The sequence below is a fragment of the Lepisosteus oculatus genome, chromosome 10 (genome assembly GCF_040954835.1).
Source record: "Lepisosteus oculatus isolate fLepOcu1 chromosome 10, fLepOcu1.hap2, whole genome shotgun sequence".
NCBI lineage: Eukaryota > Metazoa > Chordata > Actinopteri > Semionotiformes > Lepisosteidae > Lepisosteus > Lepisosteus oculatus.
The window spans coordinates 12883297-12899832 of NC_090705.1; the positions used below are offsets into that span (position 1 = coordinate 12883297).

Sequence of the window (16536 nt, forward strand, 5' to 3'; positions counted from 1 at the left end):
TGTATAGTGCCTTATAAAAGTATTCAGACCCTTCCATGGTTTTTTGTTGCTTTAAAGCTTACACTCATTTTGAAATAGCAATTCATACTTGTTATATACACAACCTTTTCCCCACATTCAAAGCAAAAGGCAAAATGAAATAAATAGATAATTAACATGAAAGAAAAATTGATAAAACATGATTGCAAGTATTCAAATCATTTGCTGTGGAAAATCTAAATTAGTCTACGTGCACAAAATTACTTTAACGAGCCACACAATTAGTTGTGCAAGAGCAGTGGTTCAGATAATTTCAGAATAAATACACCTATTTCTATAAGGTCCCTCAGTCAGGTAGTGAAATTCAAACAAAGATTCAACCATAAGACAAAAAAGCTTTCAGAAAATCTTACAGATAAAGTCATTTAAATGCACAATTTTGGAGAAGAAAACTGTATAAAACATTAAAAAAACTCTTAATATTTCTTTAAGCATGGTGAACTAAGAAGAAGGCACGAAGACACTGACTAGATCAGGCAGTCTCTCCCAGTTGTGCTGCTGGAAGAGAAGTAAACTGATTACATTGTGAAAAAGGTTACATTTTGAGGCCAGTGGTGTGTTTGAAAGAGTTACAGAGTTTAAAGGCTAAGCTTGGAGAACACATCCGTGAATCAACAATACTGGTCACTTCACATAAGAGGCTTCTATGGACCTTACATCTGAAAAACATCTGAAACACTGCATTGCCTTTGAAAGAAAACACCTAAGTAATACTGCAAAACATGTGGCAAAAGACAAAATAAAATTGGAATTTACTACTGATGTAAACCCAGCTTAGTGCATCACTCAGTCAACACCATCCTTAATGTCAAGCATGGAAGTACACTGTAGCGGCACTATGTTATACTTCTGCTTCTCTTCATCAGGGACTGGGATGCTTATCAAGACTGATGGGAACATAAATAAGATAACTTGTCTTTAAATTCTACACTTTGAGCATTCAGGAATTCAATAAAATGTTACATTTAAAAAAGTATGTGCATCATATTGGAATTCCACACCATAGAAAGTGTCTGAATACTTTTGCAAGGCACTGTATATAACTTTTTCTATTCTTATTGTGTAGAAATACATTCACTCTTCTAATCTTTTATGTCAAAGTAAAAATACCCTAACAATTGCCATTCTGAGCTTTGTTGGAGGTTGAACTCCAAATCTATCCACCATGATAGAACATTTATTTTTTTATCCCATTTCAGTTTGGTTATCTCCCTCTCCACCCCCTCCCCTTTTCTAGCCTTTAATCTAGAAGTGAGAGATGCGGGAACACTTACAGTTCACTCAATTATACTCAAGGCCCCAGGGAGGTGAATGCAATTTGTATTTGGAGCGCTGACTGCTAATTTCACACAAAACATGTACGATTTTCATATTAATGATTCTCCTGAGACACTTTGTCCATTAGTGGCTTAATGTACCATTTTTAAGAACACTAGGTAAAATAAATGCAAAAAATTTGTTCGATCAGTTATGAGTTACAATATATTGAGGTGGGGGGTACTTGCAGGTCCTTTTTCTTTCCCAAAGTCATGAAATGTTATTTAGATGTTTGCAGTGGTTGAAGGTGGTGCACTTCATTTTGAAATTTCTGCCAAAAAGTAATTTGTCTGTTGGCTGGAAATTTGTCTGTCAGAGGTAAAGGTGAGCAGATTTGTCATCTGCAAGAAATGCAAAAAAAAAAATGCATTTCCTGATAAGAATTGTTTTTGTGCGGGTGCTTGTGAGGTAGCCTTAACTTTCTGGTGAGATTAAAAAAGTTGTAGAAATGTAAAAGTTATTTTACTTCAATTACAGTTATAACCTAAAAATGTACAGCCCTTGCAATTGGTTGTTTTCTGTCCAGGACAAATGCTCTGAAACAGAAGGAAGTTCAAGTGTCAGTGTTTTTCAGTAGAATTTGATGGGATATATGTATATCTGCTTTGATGCAATGCATTTGATAGGCTACAGATGCATTTGAGTGATCTGTTGAATGTACTTCAGGGAGATGAACTATGGCCCTGAAGGACTTTTATTGAAGAAATGGAAAAATCTACAGTTAACTAGTAAGACCTGATTTACAATATTGTGTATAATTATGGTCACAATATTTGAAAACTAATCTGTCTAGAGAACATTCACAAGATGCATGCAAGTGCTCAAAGGAATGTCCTAAACTTCCAGAATAAAAGAACTGAACATTATTACTCTTGAAATAAGATAATATCATGAGGAGGGGGCCTAATTCATGCATTCAAATCTCTCAGAGGCCTTGATAAAGTGTACTCTTTGTACTACCTCACTATGAACAAGTAAATATGAACCAGAGAATACAAGTGGAAAATACAGGTCATGCATTGAAAACTGAGAATATGAGGCTTTTTTTTTTTACAGAATGGGCTGTGAAAGTCTGTAACAAGCTAATTAGCTCATGTTGTTGAAGCTGATATTCTGCCTTCTTTCAAGAAGTAGCTAGATGAGATCCTTGGATCATTTAGCTACTTAGCAACAATCCTGCTTACGCTGTTATGGCCTCATACTCATGACATAAAACCTTCACAGTTTTGAAGAGCAAAGAAACTAATACCATGTTTCAATTAAACAGATGATTTGCCAGTTAAGTAGCTGAGAAATCAGTAGGTTAAGGTAGTTTATAGCATCAAGGAAATTCAATCAGAAGATAATGCATCCTTTCAGTAGTGCAAGTGCTTCAGAAGTGTTCACATTCTAATGCGAAAGTAATCAAATACATATGTATTTGTTTCTTCTGATGTTCTTTGTAAATATCTATTTGTACTGTATATATGAATGCAATGTATTTGTAACTGCATGGCATTTGTAAGATGTAGAGGTACATATTTACATTTTTATTGAGATCCATTTGAATGGCTCACTGCTCAAATTTGTTATTTTATCCAGGTTTTATACATTTAATGTTTATCATGTTATCTAGTATATTTACTGTAGTAGTTGCTGTTTTATTATCTTATGTGACTTATTTTTAAAAATCGTTCTCAGGTAGGAAGTTTGACCGAACTGTGAATGCATAGCCAAAGTCATATTCTCACCTCATATACATTACAGCTTTGTTTCATTTACCATATCAGATTTAGTACTAAAATAAGAATCAGCCATTTAAATGTCCCCCTTAATGGTTAACTGCTTATTAATTGATGTATTAATGTAATAAATATGAAGCAGTTTTAATCTTGAAACTTTGTATTTTCCTTGCAGTGCCTTTGAGCTCTCCTCTTTCTACTTGAGTGAACTTTACAAACACTGCTAACAACCTCGTTCACATCTCACAGCTTCTAAAATGCTTGATTTAACATGTCCAGAACTGTAGCCTTTCTAGACACCTATCACAAAGGCTTTTTATTCCCACTCCTATATGCCATCTGTGGACTTCTTCTTTTATAGAGGGTAGCCCTCTGATCTTTTTAAGGTGTGAAATGCCAAACGTGCCAATCACTATGGTGCCTCTTTCCCTTGACACCTCATGTTCCCTGTTTGGTGTATCCACAGGGAGCCTTCATCACAACTCTCTCAGCCTTTAGGAACTATCCCAGCTGCACACAGACATCACACTGACACTGCTGCTTTGGCCACTTCAAACATTTCTTTCATGAGTTACATTTGTCAAGGTTTGAGGCATAGTGATGTGGATGTATCATAGTGGTTTATATGCCTTTATCCTGTGTTGTATGGTGTATGTTGTTTTTCTTTGAATCTTGTGATCTGTTCCATATTTTTAAGAAAATCCCCAGTGATTTAACTCTTTTACTGTTTCTGCATCCTTTTTAATTGCCATCATAAGAACTGAAGAAAGTCGCACTAAAGATTACATCTGGGATTTATACAGTATTCTTAGTGTTGTATATAAAGAATGCCTTTGATTTGTCTGCAAGATAAATTAACTTTGTTTACAAATGGGAGAAGTCCATTCAGCCCTTCTATAATGCTTAGTAGTGAGCAGCTGATTGTTCCAAGGTTTTCATTCAGCTTGGAAGAAGCCAGGGTGTAGACTTTGGTAGCTTGTTCCATTCTCCCAGCAGCCATTCTGTAAAGAATTGTTTCCTATTCTTAGTTTTAAATGCCCTTCCCTGTAGTTTCACTTGTTCTCCTCTGGTTTGAATTTTCACAGTTGATTCATCGCGTTACTTGCAGATTTTTCTTCAGTGCTTAAGTCCTTAATTACACAAACTGTGATGCTAATATTGCATTATAGAAACCTTACTAACCAGGACATTAATACAATGCATGTAGGTTTAACATGAAATGCTTTCAATTTACATTGGTCTCTGTTGGGCATTTAAAACATCTGACCCAAAATCTTTTAGTTATGAATTCTTAATTCACTTTGTGGAGGAAATCACTATTTAAGATTTCAGTAAAATATACCTTATATTTTGAAACATATTTTTGGTTAGCAAAAAGTTAATTTGGTCAAAAGGAATAGGGATTTTCAGGGAATGTTTTATTTCTCTGAAAAAAATCAGTCTTGGGTATTGATACTCCACTGCTCCTCTTAAACCTTTTACTTTTGCAAACATATAATGCTTTTAATGTTGGTGAAGAGTTCTTTTTTTGTTTTCTTGAGAATGAATCCATAAATAACTTATTTGTCCTCTAGTTTACTATTTTGGGGATTTTTTAACAATTATATATTTTGTCTAGATCAAAGAAGTCAGTACAACCCATTATTATTTGGTGCATAAGAATAACACTTGTGACCTCTGCTTAATTTTTCACTGCTGAATGTTCACATAAAACAGCTTCAAAGTCATTCTACAAAATGAATGATAGATGCAGTAAATAAAAGTGTGATTCCCATCTTTTGGATGAGGTGTTTTTCCTCTAATACAAAATCTTTTGGTATTAAGTCATCATGACATCACTTTCAGTAACTGCTTATGCAGTTCAGAGTCACAGTGGCCAGAAGCGTATTCCGTGAAGAGTGGTAGACAGGATAAACCCTGGACAGGACAACAGTCCATCACAGGGACAGAAAAATGCACATTCTCATGAGGGACAGTTTTGATAGAATCCATTTAACCTACCAGCATGTTTTTGGACTGTGGGAGGAAAGCAGAGCACCTATAGGAAACCGACACAAGCACAGGGAGACCCGGGCAGAACATACAAACTCGATGCAGATTGTACTCAAGGGATTGAACCCAGGGACCTAGTGCTGCGAGGCAGCAATTGTACAATGTGCCACTGTGCTGCCTGCTCTTTTGTATTGAAATACCAAAATCTTTTTGGTTCGAATGTTTAAATGGCATTAATAACTTCAGAATATTCTTATTGAAAACAGTTTTGAATGTGTATTGCCTTTACGAACTTCGGTAAATTGCTTGTCCACACACTACTTAAATTTCAAGTACTTTATGTCACCTTTGTCTTTCATGACTATTGAGATGCAAAGTGGGAGTATTGGTCATATTTTAGGTTTAAAGTTGCATATTTATTAAGAGACAGGTTGGAAGTGCAATAGCAATATAACAAATCTTTCTGAAAACATGAAGCTTTGTTTTGAAAATCATTTTATATTTTCAAATAGTCTCAGTGAAAAATCAGTTTAAAGAACATAAGACAGAGGAAGTACATTGATGGAAAGTAATACAGTCTTGTCTAATCTTTTGGTGATGATTATCTTCAGCAACATCCAGAAATCATTGTCGTATGTTGTTTTTCTTGTTTATTGTAAATAGTGTATGCTATTTGAAAAGTGCCAGTACCAATGTTATGTTTAATAGTTAAGTAATGCAAGAGAGCAAAGGTTAAGCAGTTCCCATAATCTGTTAATTTGTCTTTTTAACCCCCCCACCCCCCCACCCCGAAATATAGCGCCAAAGCTGTAGATCCAAAAGCCCATTATGTTTTCATCATAATGTACGGTAATGGAGTGTGGTATAATATGCATTCCTTTCAAAATGTATGTAAATGTATCATCTTCAATGAAGGCTTCACACAGAAGGTTCCAATACTGGTTTGCAGCTCCATAGATATCTGTAGCACAGACTGTAGTTATACAGTACAGTATATTGTATAAAGCAGATATCTTTTTCCATCCTCAAGAGAAGATTATCAATTCACATCTGTATTTTTCTTAGACAAAAGTTCTGCCCTACGGTTTAGAAATGTGACAACACTGATTATTCCATTTAAAAATAAGAATAAATAAACACAGCAAGGAATCTAAGTATCCAGTATCTTAAGGGTTACAGACTTTTTGAACAGCTAAATTTCACATCTCTTCTCTTGAAGTGTTCAAAAATCACTGGCCCCCAAAACAATTTTCCATTCAGCAATCACAATGAAACCACTTTGAGACTGTCATTTTTTGGCAGTTGTTGCGTTTTGAGCGCGGAAAATCAAAACATATGCAATACATCCAAAGAAAGCAACAATTATCCAAGAAACACAGATTTAGTGGTGTCTTGGGGGGAAAAGGAAAGAAAAATTATATTTCAGATCTGCTGAAGAATTATTTTTTTCAGATGTCCTTTTCTTAATTATTTCACTATTTTAAAAGTTACTTTTAAGAATTCCTTCAGTGATTCAATTTAATATAAACATGTTACATGTTCACAGGAAAATTGTTGTTACTTAGATTCCCTGACATCTTTTTCATTTGTTCAACATCACTTCTGATAGGCTTTGCTAGACAGTGCTTTATTTCTTTAAGAATGCACTTAGAAAAATTTCCAGTGCAAGATGAAAGGGTTGCCTTCTATTCACTCTTGTTACACTAACCAGATGTATAATACAATCTTTTATTGTTAAAGGACTGTATCATTATGTAGTAGTTATGGTCTTATCGGTTGAAATTATTGAATCATTGCTGTCTTAATGTTGTGAAAAATTGCATGTTTCTCTCCAATATGTAATTTTATTGAAAAAAATTAAAATCTATATTAGTAACTTGTATATTTATTACAGAAATTATATTAATTAAAAGTGCTTTTTCAAATTACCTGATTTTATTAAACGCATTGGTATATATTATACAAAAATAGTCCTTAGACATAATTTATTTTATGAATCAGTCCCCACATTCTTGCTAAAAAAAAGTAAATTTTGTATATTGCTGAGAATTGCAGGGAATTTCTTAATATGATTTACATTCTCTTTTTTGATCAAATATTTGTTTCTTTTTTGCTTCTATGGCAAAGGAATTGTTCTTTTGCTAATCCCAAGCAAATGTGTATTAAGTATACTGCATTCTTTTCATCCCACACCCAGGGAAAATGGTTTTGTACCTGTTCTCACTGTATCTGTGGTTATTCTTACTTCTCAAGGCGTGCTGAGTTAAAGTAACCCTCCCTTATCTGTGTGTGTGGAGGGGTGAAGCTCAGGGGAAACAATCACTTAGATAACAGCAAATTGTAAAATTGGCTAATGTTCCAAGGAAAAAACCTTTTTAAAAAATACTGTTATGGCAAATGGTGGATATCATCTTTGTAATTATCCAGATTCTAACATAAAGGTATGCAACATTAATATTAATTATCTCTTTTAAGAGGAAATGGATTCAGCATTCCATTTGTGTAAAGCCTTCCTAAAATTCTTTCAAATTATGTATAGATAATTAATGATGTAGAAGTCACATTAAAGATTACAGCGGGGCTTTATATAGTGTTCTTAGTGTTGGACATGAAGAGTGTCTTTGAAACTGTCATCTCTACAAGATAAATTGCCTTTCGTTTAAAAACTGTTAGCTGTGTTATGTTTTTGGAGTGGTGTGAAATGAGAACATCTTTAATCAGCTGACAATTGTGGAATTAATCTGTTGTGCCCATCTCAGGTCTTCTGTCACTCACTTCTGATGCCATCTGGCCAATGCACACAATCCACCTGAGTCTAGTTTAATTTCATTGGAGGGTTGAAATCAGAAGGAGCCTTCATTGTCTTTTTTTAACGAGTTTCCTGTACATATTACCATAACCAAGTAAATTATGGCTTTTCAGAATAAATATGATGCATATTAAACTGTGTGCTATTGGGGACAAGATGCAGGGCAATCAGATAGTCGTTAACATGAAGAATAATTATAGGTTGCTTAATTAACATGTCTGCATTTTTTTCTTTTTCAAACAATCAGATCAGATATTTCCAGCAATCTATTTTTATTACGGAATTAAAGTACTGTTTGCTTGGCCTTTATCTCACATAATCTAAAATACTCATAAATACTCATTATATGAGTATCATATAAAATATTCATTCAATATTTTCATAGATAACACACAAAAGGATCAGCAGAAAATACAGTAGTTTGGTTGAAAACTAAGCTATTAATTTTGTTTCAACATCATTTTTTATACATATTGCACCATCTGCCCTACAGAACACCTGATTGACTTTCAGAATGTTTTAATTGTTAATAATTTTGGACCTCCAAAACACAAGAAATACATTTCCAGTCTATACTAAATGGAAATTAATCATTTTCTGCCTTTTAGTGCTGTACATTGTCAGTAATATTTTTGTGGACACACTAGAATAACTCTCTTAAAATAATTGCTTATTATTTGTGGAATATAGTCATATTCATGCAAGCCTAGGTGACTTATATGATTTTTTGTTCACCAGAAAACTTGGAGACAAAATAGGATTTTGAAATAGCCCTGGAATTGAAAGATGTGGATTTGTAAATGCACTTCACTCCTCTGCTGTGAAAGCGGCTGATTAATCGCTGTTGTACATGACATAAGTAACACCACAATTCGTCATCATCCACTAGTAAAGAGCAGGTAACATGTGGCAGCTTTATTATGCAGATCAGGTAAAGAAGTGAGAAATTGCTTCACAGATTAAGGGAAAGCTTTAAGTAGCTCAGATTCTGTAAACCCACTATGGAATTTAGCCAAAACTGACCAAATAGTCACAACCATTTTATCCAAAGGACAACACCTCCAGCTCACCTACAATATATGCTTATTTACACTTAAAATCACCAGAAAACAATCTAAGTAACAAATGTGAGAGGAATTTGCTCATAAATAAGTCTTCTGTGCAGCCTCTGAAGTGAAATCACTGGATGGAGCCTGCCAATACTTTTGTGTACAACTATATGATTATTTTATTTCCAACAAAGACATTTCACACAGTCCTGCACATCTCCAGGAAGGAAGGGGAATATACTTTAGGTGGGGATGTTATGAAAATCCCTTTGCAAAACTTTTAGAATGGGTGCTTTTGTGATTAAAATTAGCATGAGATAAAAGCAGCTAGATTGGTTGTTTATTAGATGTAACTTCAATGCCAAAGTGTAAAGAGTCAAGACAAGCAGGTGCCCATCTTTCTTCTTGTCATTCAGAGCCTCTACCAGCCCATAATCCTTCCTCTCTGCCACTTATTCTACAGGGTGTGACATATTGCTAATTCATTTGGATACTTTACATGTCCCAGTGCAAGTATTCATGATTTATCTGCATTACTAATCAGCTGGTATTCTTAAAACTAATTAATTCCTTTAATTTTTATCTTCTAATGTGTAACCCCATGTGGTGCTGTACAAGTGAGCCAGACGAGCCCGGCAGGGGGGATTTGCACAATGGGTTTTAATTGTAAAGATGAACTGCAATCAACAAAATTTCTAAAAAAAATATTTTTAATACAGATTAGAATTCAGTTAATGAGAAAACTGTGACTACACGACCCCAGTTGCATTGCTTTCTTTATAACTACAGCAAGCTGTATTTTTCTCTTTTCTTTCACTGACAGCAGGTTCTTTTTAACCTCAGGAAATTCTTTCATTTAGCTGTTTTTTTTTAATTATTGAGTAAGATTAAAAGCTGCTTTGCTCTGGATCTTCACTGAGACACAAGCTGGCATTCTTTTCAATGGTAATAATAATTCATGACATTATTCAGAATTATAGTAGTACATGGCATTATTTAAAGATTCCTTCCTCTGTCTACAAAGTTGGAAAAATAATCTGTATAATTCATAGATACAGTCAATTTTATAAATGACAACAAATGTATGGTAACATTATGCTTCTGTTCACCAACAAATCTATATATAAATACAGTATATTGATAGACTTGAATTTATTGCTTTTTTATGTTAACCTATAAGGAATGTATGACACAGCTTGCATTGACCTATTCTGGCTGTTCACCATTTGACTATTCTTCTTTTTTAAAACTGCTGACTAATTTAGTCTGGATCCAGAAAAAATATTATTTCTAATGTGACAGCATAAACAAAAACACAGCCTTGAGAGAACGGTCGCATGTTTCAATAAATCAGCCAATCTACAGTATACATTGTTATCAGATATGTGTACTAGTGTTATTGTTTTTGAATAACTGTTTGGGAGCACTGTAATTTGTATGAAACATACACATATTGGGTTTCACTGTGTAACTTGAACTGGGAAAAAATGTGCTCTCAATGAAACTCTAAGATCCTCTTAATAGTTTCTCAAGACAGGTTTTACTTTTCATTGATTCCAGATGGGAATTAAAGAATACATTTTTTTACTGCCAGATTTATGTATTATTATGAAATTAAGCAAGGAGTAGGAGAAAGTTAAAACAGGAAACAGATGTACTGGTTTCTCAACAGCTGTGTGCTCTTAAACATCTGTCTGCATTTTTATTACTATTGTTTTTTAAAAGCTTTTTTATAAGTCAGTTCACCAGACTAAGTACTATCATACAACAGTTATATTTACAGGTGTCTTGCAAGGTTTTCTTGAATATTGATCTTGAATTTCACTCAGTGAACATGAATTATGAGATGCAAATCAAAATGTCTCTGAAATTATAAATTTAGTATTTAGTTGTATTTGGTTGCCTGTAACCTGAGAACAAAGGACAGTTGGAGCTGCTGACTTTTTAATATTTTGATAAACTGTTTGTTAGAGCTTTGATGTAGTCTGGGCTTTTCAGAAGTGATAATTTACTTTTGTGAGTGTGTATACATTTTTTTACAATAGTGGCTTACAATTCTAAAGCATTTCTTCATTTTATAACATCTCAGATCAGTACACAGATGGTAGAAATATAAATTGCAATATTGCTATTCTAGAGGTGTAAGATCTAAATAAGGAAAAGCAGAATAACTCCAAATTGATTGTTGTTGGTCCAAATCGACTACAACTGTTAAAGTAAAAAAAAGTCCTTTACATGTTCTGAGTTCTGGCAGAACAGTACAGTCTTTCAGCAGCAGAAGCAAAGAGATTAATATATTAGTTTGAACATAGCAAAGGGTAAATAAAGGGAATACTTAGCTCCTTGTGGACATAGAGAAATCTTCCCTTTCATAAACCTGGAATTATTGACAGTGCTTTGAATTTGAAGCAGATGAAGCCTTAATGTAAGAAGTAACATCTTCTGTTTGAGAAGCAGAGTTCTGTAATCTTCCTGCACACTAATCCCTTTGGAAATGAGTACTTATACCTTATATATATATATTATTCCACAATCAGCCCAGAAATAAAGAGAGCAAGAGTAAAGGGAGAAAGGGTATCCATTATGACATTATAATAGATGCTTTGCTTTTTGAGGAATTTCATTGACCTTTATGAGAAAGTGCAGTCAAATTACACTTTCTCCATTGAGAACACCGTGCTACCATCTGAGCAGACACCACAGTTTTCTTATGGGGACATACAGACTTTTACCATGGAATTCAGCTAATTAAAGTGAAGCATTGGCAAGTTAGAGCGGAACAGACCTGGTCATTCTCCCAGATCAGAGCGGAGTCCTTGTTCAGAATTCACAGGCTCGTACTAGGATCATTATAGCTAGGAGATAGACAGAAAAAACATATTTCCCCTTTGTGGTTTTCAGGAACGCTAATTAAAAATGGCAGTTTGAGCCAGATTCTTAAAATCTTAAGATTTGTATTTATGGAAGCACTCGGACGATTTATTTTTAAATGTGTACAGAATGTGCTTTTGATTGAAAGATGAGGTATGAATTATTCTGAATTATCTTTAATGTGACATAACTGCCAGTGACACCTTTTGTTCTGAAAATGGTCTACATTTCATTACAAAAACACATTCCATACTACTTATAAATCATGGGAAGAAGAGAGAATATCAGATACTTTACTCAGTAATTATTGAAGAGGACAGTATATATAGAGAAAATAGATTAGTACAGTGGAAGCTGATGTCATTGCAGATATATTAAGCAGCTTGTCTTGAATGAGTGTCACTTAAATAAAGAATTAATTCCGCATAAAGGTGTTTATTAAGGGAAATTGGTTTCCATTTAATCTTTGGTTAAAGTAATTCTATAGAGACTTCATATTAAAACAATGAATTGTAGCAAGAAAGAAAATGATAGTTGCTACATTTATTTAAAGAACAGTGCTATCTGTACACCAAGTAAACTACACAGTACATGCCTTGCGAGGTTTCGGAGGTATTGGGAGTCTAATGCTACTCGCCGCTTACAATAAAAGATCAGCTTTTTTAAAATGTGACATGTTAGTGATTTTTGTCAGGAGTATGATGCCTGTTTCATCTTTGCAGGAAATGGCAAAGATCCTCAATCATCCCAGGGTGTACGCCTTCCTTCACGTACCTGTCCAGTCTGCTTCTGACAGCGTTCTGATGGACATGAAAAGAGAATACTGTGTGGCAGACTTCAAACGGGTAGTCGACTTCTTGAAAGAAAAGTAAGTCCCTCTGAAATACTGAAAGCGGCAGCTACCTCTCTGTATTGCACAAAAGAGAGAGGGGCTTAAAGATTACAAGCTTGACTCTTTTACCTATTACCATTTTGGATTTTTTTTTTAGAGGACGGGGGATTAAAAAAAAGGTTTCAAGGGTTTCTTGGGTTTCTAGTATAATAACAGACCTTGATGTGGTTGTGCCACTCCTTGTTTCTGTCTTGCTTACAGCATTCCTTCTTCTTTGTGTTCTTTCATTGTAGTTCAAACAACACTCATTTTGCGCTCCCTGCCTGACTTATTTCTTAGTTATCTTTTTTTTAAATTGTTGCTCTCTGTTTAAATGGTTGATTTTTTTTTTTTACAGCAGCTTCACACACATAGTTAGAAAATGAATATGGCTCAGATTTGTGCAGAGGCAAAAAGCCCAAAGCATAGAGGAGGGCTTGATTTTTGATTATACAGGGAAAAAATGTATTTTTTTTTTTTTACGAGATGTACAGAAACCTTACCTTAAGCGGGCCTGTTTTGATGTGTGTGATACCAAAAGAGATTAATTGTACTTACAGCGCTCTCCAAATTCGTTCATGCACCAATTTAAGACAAGCATTTATTGCCTAATATGTTTCACTTTTAAGATTAAGAAAAAATCTTAAGGTTGTACTGTAATCAAAGTAGAAGAAAGTCAAAGCTGTCATAATTGCATTACAGAAAAGGGGTCACATGTATTCACAACTCTGAGTTAAATACAATTTAACAAAAAGAAATCTACAGTAGCATTCAGGTCTTTGGAAGTACAAGGGAAATCTCCAGACCTACACAGAGGAGTTATTTGCTCCAAAGGTTTCCTGTTTGCCTGGGGTGTAAAAGGAGGTAAACACGGAAAACATCTAGTTGTAGCATGCATCATCGTGGTCAAAGTCAGAGAGCTCTTCGAAGACTTCAGGCAAGAGGTCATTGACCTCCAGATGCTGAGGACTGTAGAGGAACCACTGCAAAAAATTAATCTAACACTTTCCACTGTAGTGTACATTATTAAGACATTTACTTCTACTATAAAACCACCCAGGCAGGAGGAGGATGCAAGTATATTTTGCCACCCCTTTTGCAACTAGTGGCTGCCAACTAGGACTGAGAAACTAGTGGTGTGGAAGGCAAATGTAAGTCCAAAGGCAACAGATGGTGATATCAAACACACTGGAATCTTCAGGATTAAGGATAGACATAATCACCACTCAATGTCTCCTGTATGAATGTGGTTTTCATAACTGGATTGTAAGGAAAAAGCCTCTTCTGAAGGTGGACTACATAAAAACACATCTTAGACTACGCAAATGTTTTTTTGAATGGCATTTTTGTCTTTTGATTGACTAAAAATTAGCTTTCTTGACATTTCCATTTTCGTCAGCATTATAGTTTGTTATACAACAGTTGAAACTCGTGATGTGAAAACACTCATGCCCGGTGTGAAATATTGTGGGGTGCTTATTATATTTTGGAGCTGTTTTATATCTACAGATCCTGCAGCCCTTGTCAAAGTTAACTCTCAACATGTACCAGGACCTTTTAACCAGACACCTGGATCTATATGCCAAGAATCTTACGCTTGGCCAAAAATTAATATTCTACCATGACAATGCAAATCATACATTTTGATACAAAGGAATGATTAACTGTGTACAAAATAAATGTTCTGGGCATCTCAGTCTCCATACTCAGGTCCAATAGAACATTTGTGATTCAAGATGGCAATTCACTTACAGAAAACAAAGGGTCTGAAAAATTAAGAGTAATTCTACATTAAGGAATGTTCATAAATTTGTCCTCTGAAGTGCAAGAAACTCAAAGCAGAAGGCATTTTGTCAGTGTAATCCCTGCCAGGGCAGGATACAAAATTTATGATTTATGTGGCTGTGCTAAGCTCAGTGCTATTCAAAATGAGTGAATAACATATTTTAGTTTTTTTTTTAAGGCAAGATACTGTATATTATCAGTTTGTGAATCTTTATTTGATGTTTATTATTCCTATTTTGGCAGGAATAGTGCACTGTAGGACACTAGATTCTATTAATTTAATTAATTTTATAATTAAATATTACAATTGATGCTATGGAATGTCTGTATTATTCATTTTACATTATTCTATTTTTCACCACTTATCAGTCTGTGTTTCAAGTATCGTGGTTACTACTCCTTGGCAAAATCCGAATTTTATAATTTGGGATAGGGACAAGGAAATATACATACTGTTGGCAGGCGTCGATTCACATTTATTAGTCTGATTTCCACTACTCAGTTTACTAATCTGGTTCCATTCTTCACCCCTCTGCTTTTCCTAGTACCACCATCCACGGTCTCCTCCCTATTTTGTAATTGTGTTTTATCTTGTGTTTTCTTTTTATTTATTGTTGTTCTCATTCTGTAAAGCGCTTTGAAAAGCCACCTTTAAAGGCGCTATATAAAATAAAATTTATTATTATTACTCAATAATTAATTGATAATTCCATCAGTTTTTAGTTATCAATTTATTCATTTGACATTAAAGAGATCTGATGACCCGTTTAATATTTTGCATCTTGTATTCAACTAGAGAAACTGCTTGTTTTGCAGCAAATCATTTCTCTTTTAAAGTGGTTTTCAATCAGAAAAGTCGGACTCTACTTGTCTAGTATGTTCATTCAGGGTATATAATTATTGGGGTATAATGGTTTTCATGGGATCATTTTGTGTGACTTCCATTTTGTGTTATTTGCTTGTTTTCTAATTTTATTGGATTTTATTGCACTTGTTATTTAGATTACATGCAAAGCATCTTATGTTTTACAACAAAATATGAATGTGAATAAATAGGAAAATTGAATAAACTGAAACAGAATAAATAGGAGGTCCTTCAATACTACCATATCTGACTATATTAAGTATTGCCTTCCAAAGCAAGTTTCTGCACATCAACAATCAGATTTGATGTTAGTAATTTTTTTCAGAAATGCATGATTGCAGATTACCATCTGGGTACAAACAGCTACAATAGCTCTATATATACTTTATAGGAAAATAAATGAATTAATGTAATGTATTTAAATAACTATTACATCTTTACATTTGATACAATTCTACTGTACTTGCAATGTTGTTGAACCTTTCCCCATTTTTTTAGTTTAAGTTATTGTTTATGAATTCACTTAATATGAAAAAAGAAAACTACTGGATCATAAACAGTATGTGTTTTAATATTTTATCCCATGAGATATTTCTTCCATTTTCAAGGACACTACTTTTAGGGGCAGCAGTATTCTCTTTCTTACCTGGTTTAGCAGAGATTAATCAGCCTTCAGTCAGTTCTTATTCCGGCTGTCAGAACAGCTGTCAGCAGTGGCTGTGTCTTGCTGAGAATCCATCCAACAGACTGCAGTGTGAGGAAGTGGAAGCCACATATTCCTGGCTTCAATTTCTTGCTCATTCAGCGACTCCTGTGGTCAAGTTCATTAACCTGAGTTCCACCTTGTCTTGGCTGCAAGCTGAGGAATCAAAATACAATGTCTGACACAATACAGACAACTCAAAAATAATAGGAGTCGATGTGAAGAAATGGGCTTTTTTATGGAGGCGTTTTGGTATTAAGTCTATGGCTTCCTGTTGTGGGGGGATTTGTTGTAGGTTTTGTTCCATGTTCACCAAAAGGGTGCACATGTGCACATGGTAGCTCCATGTTCACAATGAGACATGATACAAAAGCAGTTCATGCTCCTGTGATAGGAAATGCAAAGCATTTAATTTTAGGGCTCTTAAGGATTTGGAAATTGATTCCTTTTATACAAAACAATAAAATGAAGTTGTGTGTGACTGAAGTAATAAAATATATAAAGTAAAATGAGA

At 34.3% G+C, this 16536-nt stretch overlaps 1 protein-coding gene across 2 annotated transcripts in view; it reads left to right on the forward strand.

The window, feature by feature from the left end:
- Positions 1-16536, forward strand: part of cdkal1 (CDK5 regulatory subunit associated protein 1-like 1) — a 417958-nt gene that overhangs the window by 220086 nt on the left and 181336 nt on the right. For both annotated transcript variants that reach the window (XM_015357729.2, XM_015357728.2), the window contains exon 10: positions 12521-12666. In XM_015357729.2, the coding sequence (XP_015213215.1) occupies positions 12521-12666 (146 nt within the window). The remainder of the gene's footprint in view (positions 1-12520; positions 12667-16536) is intronic.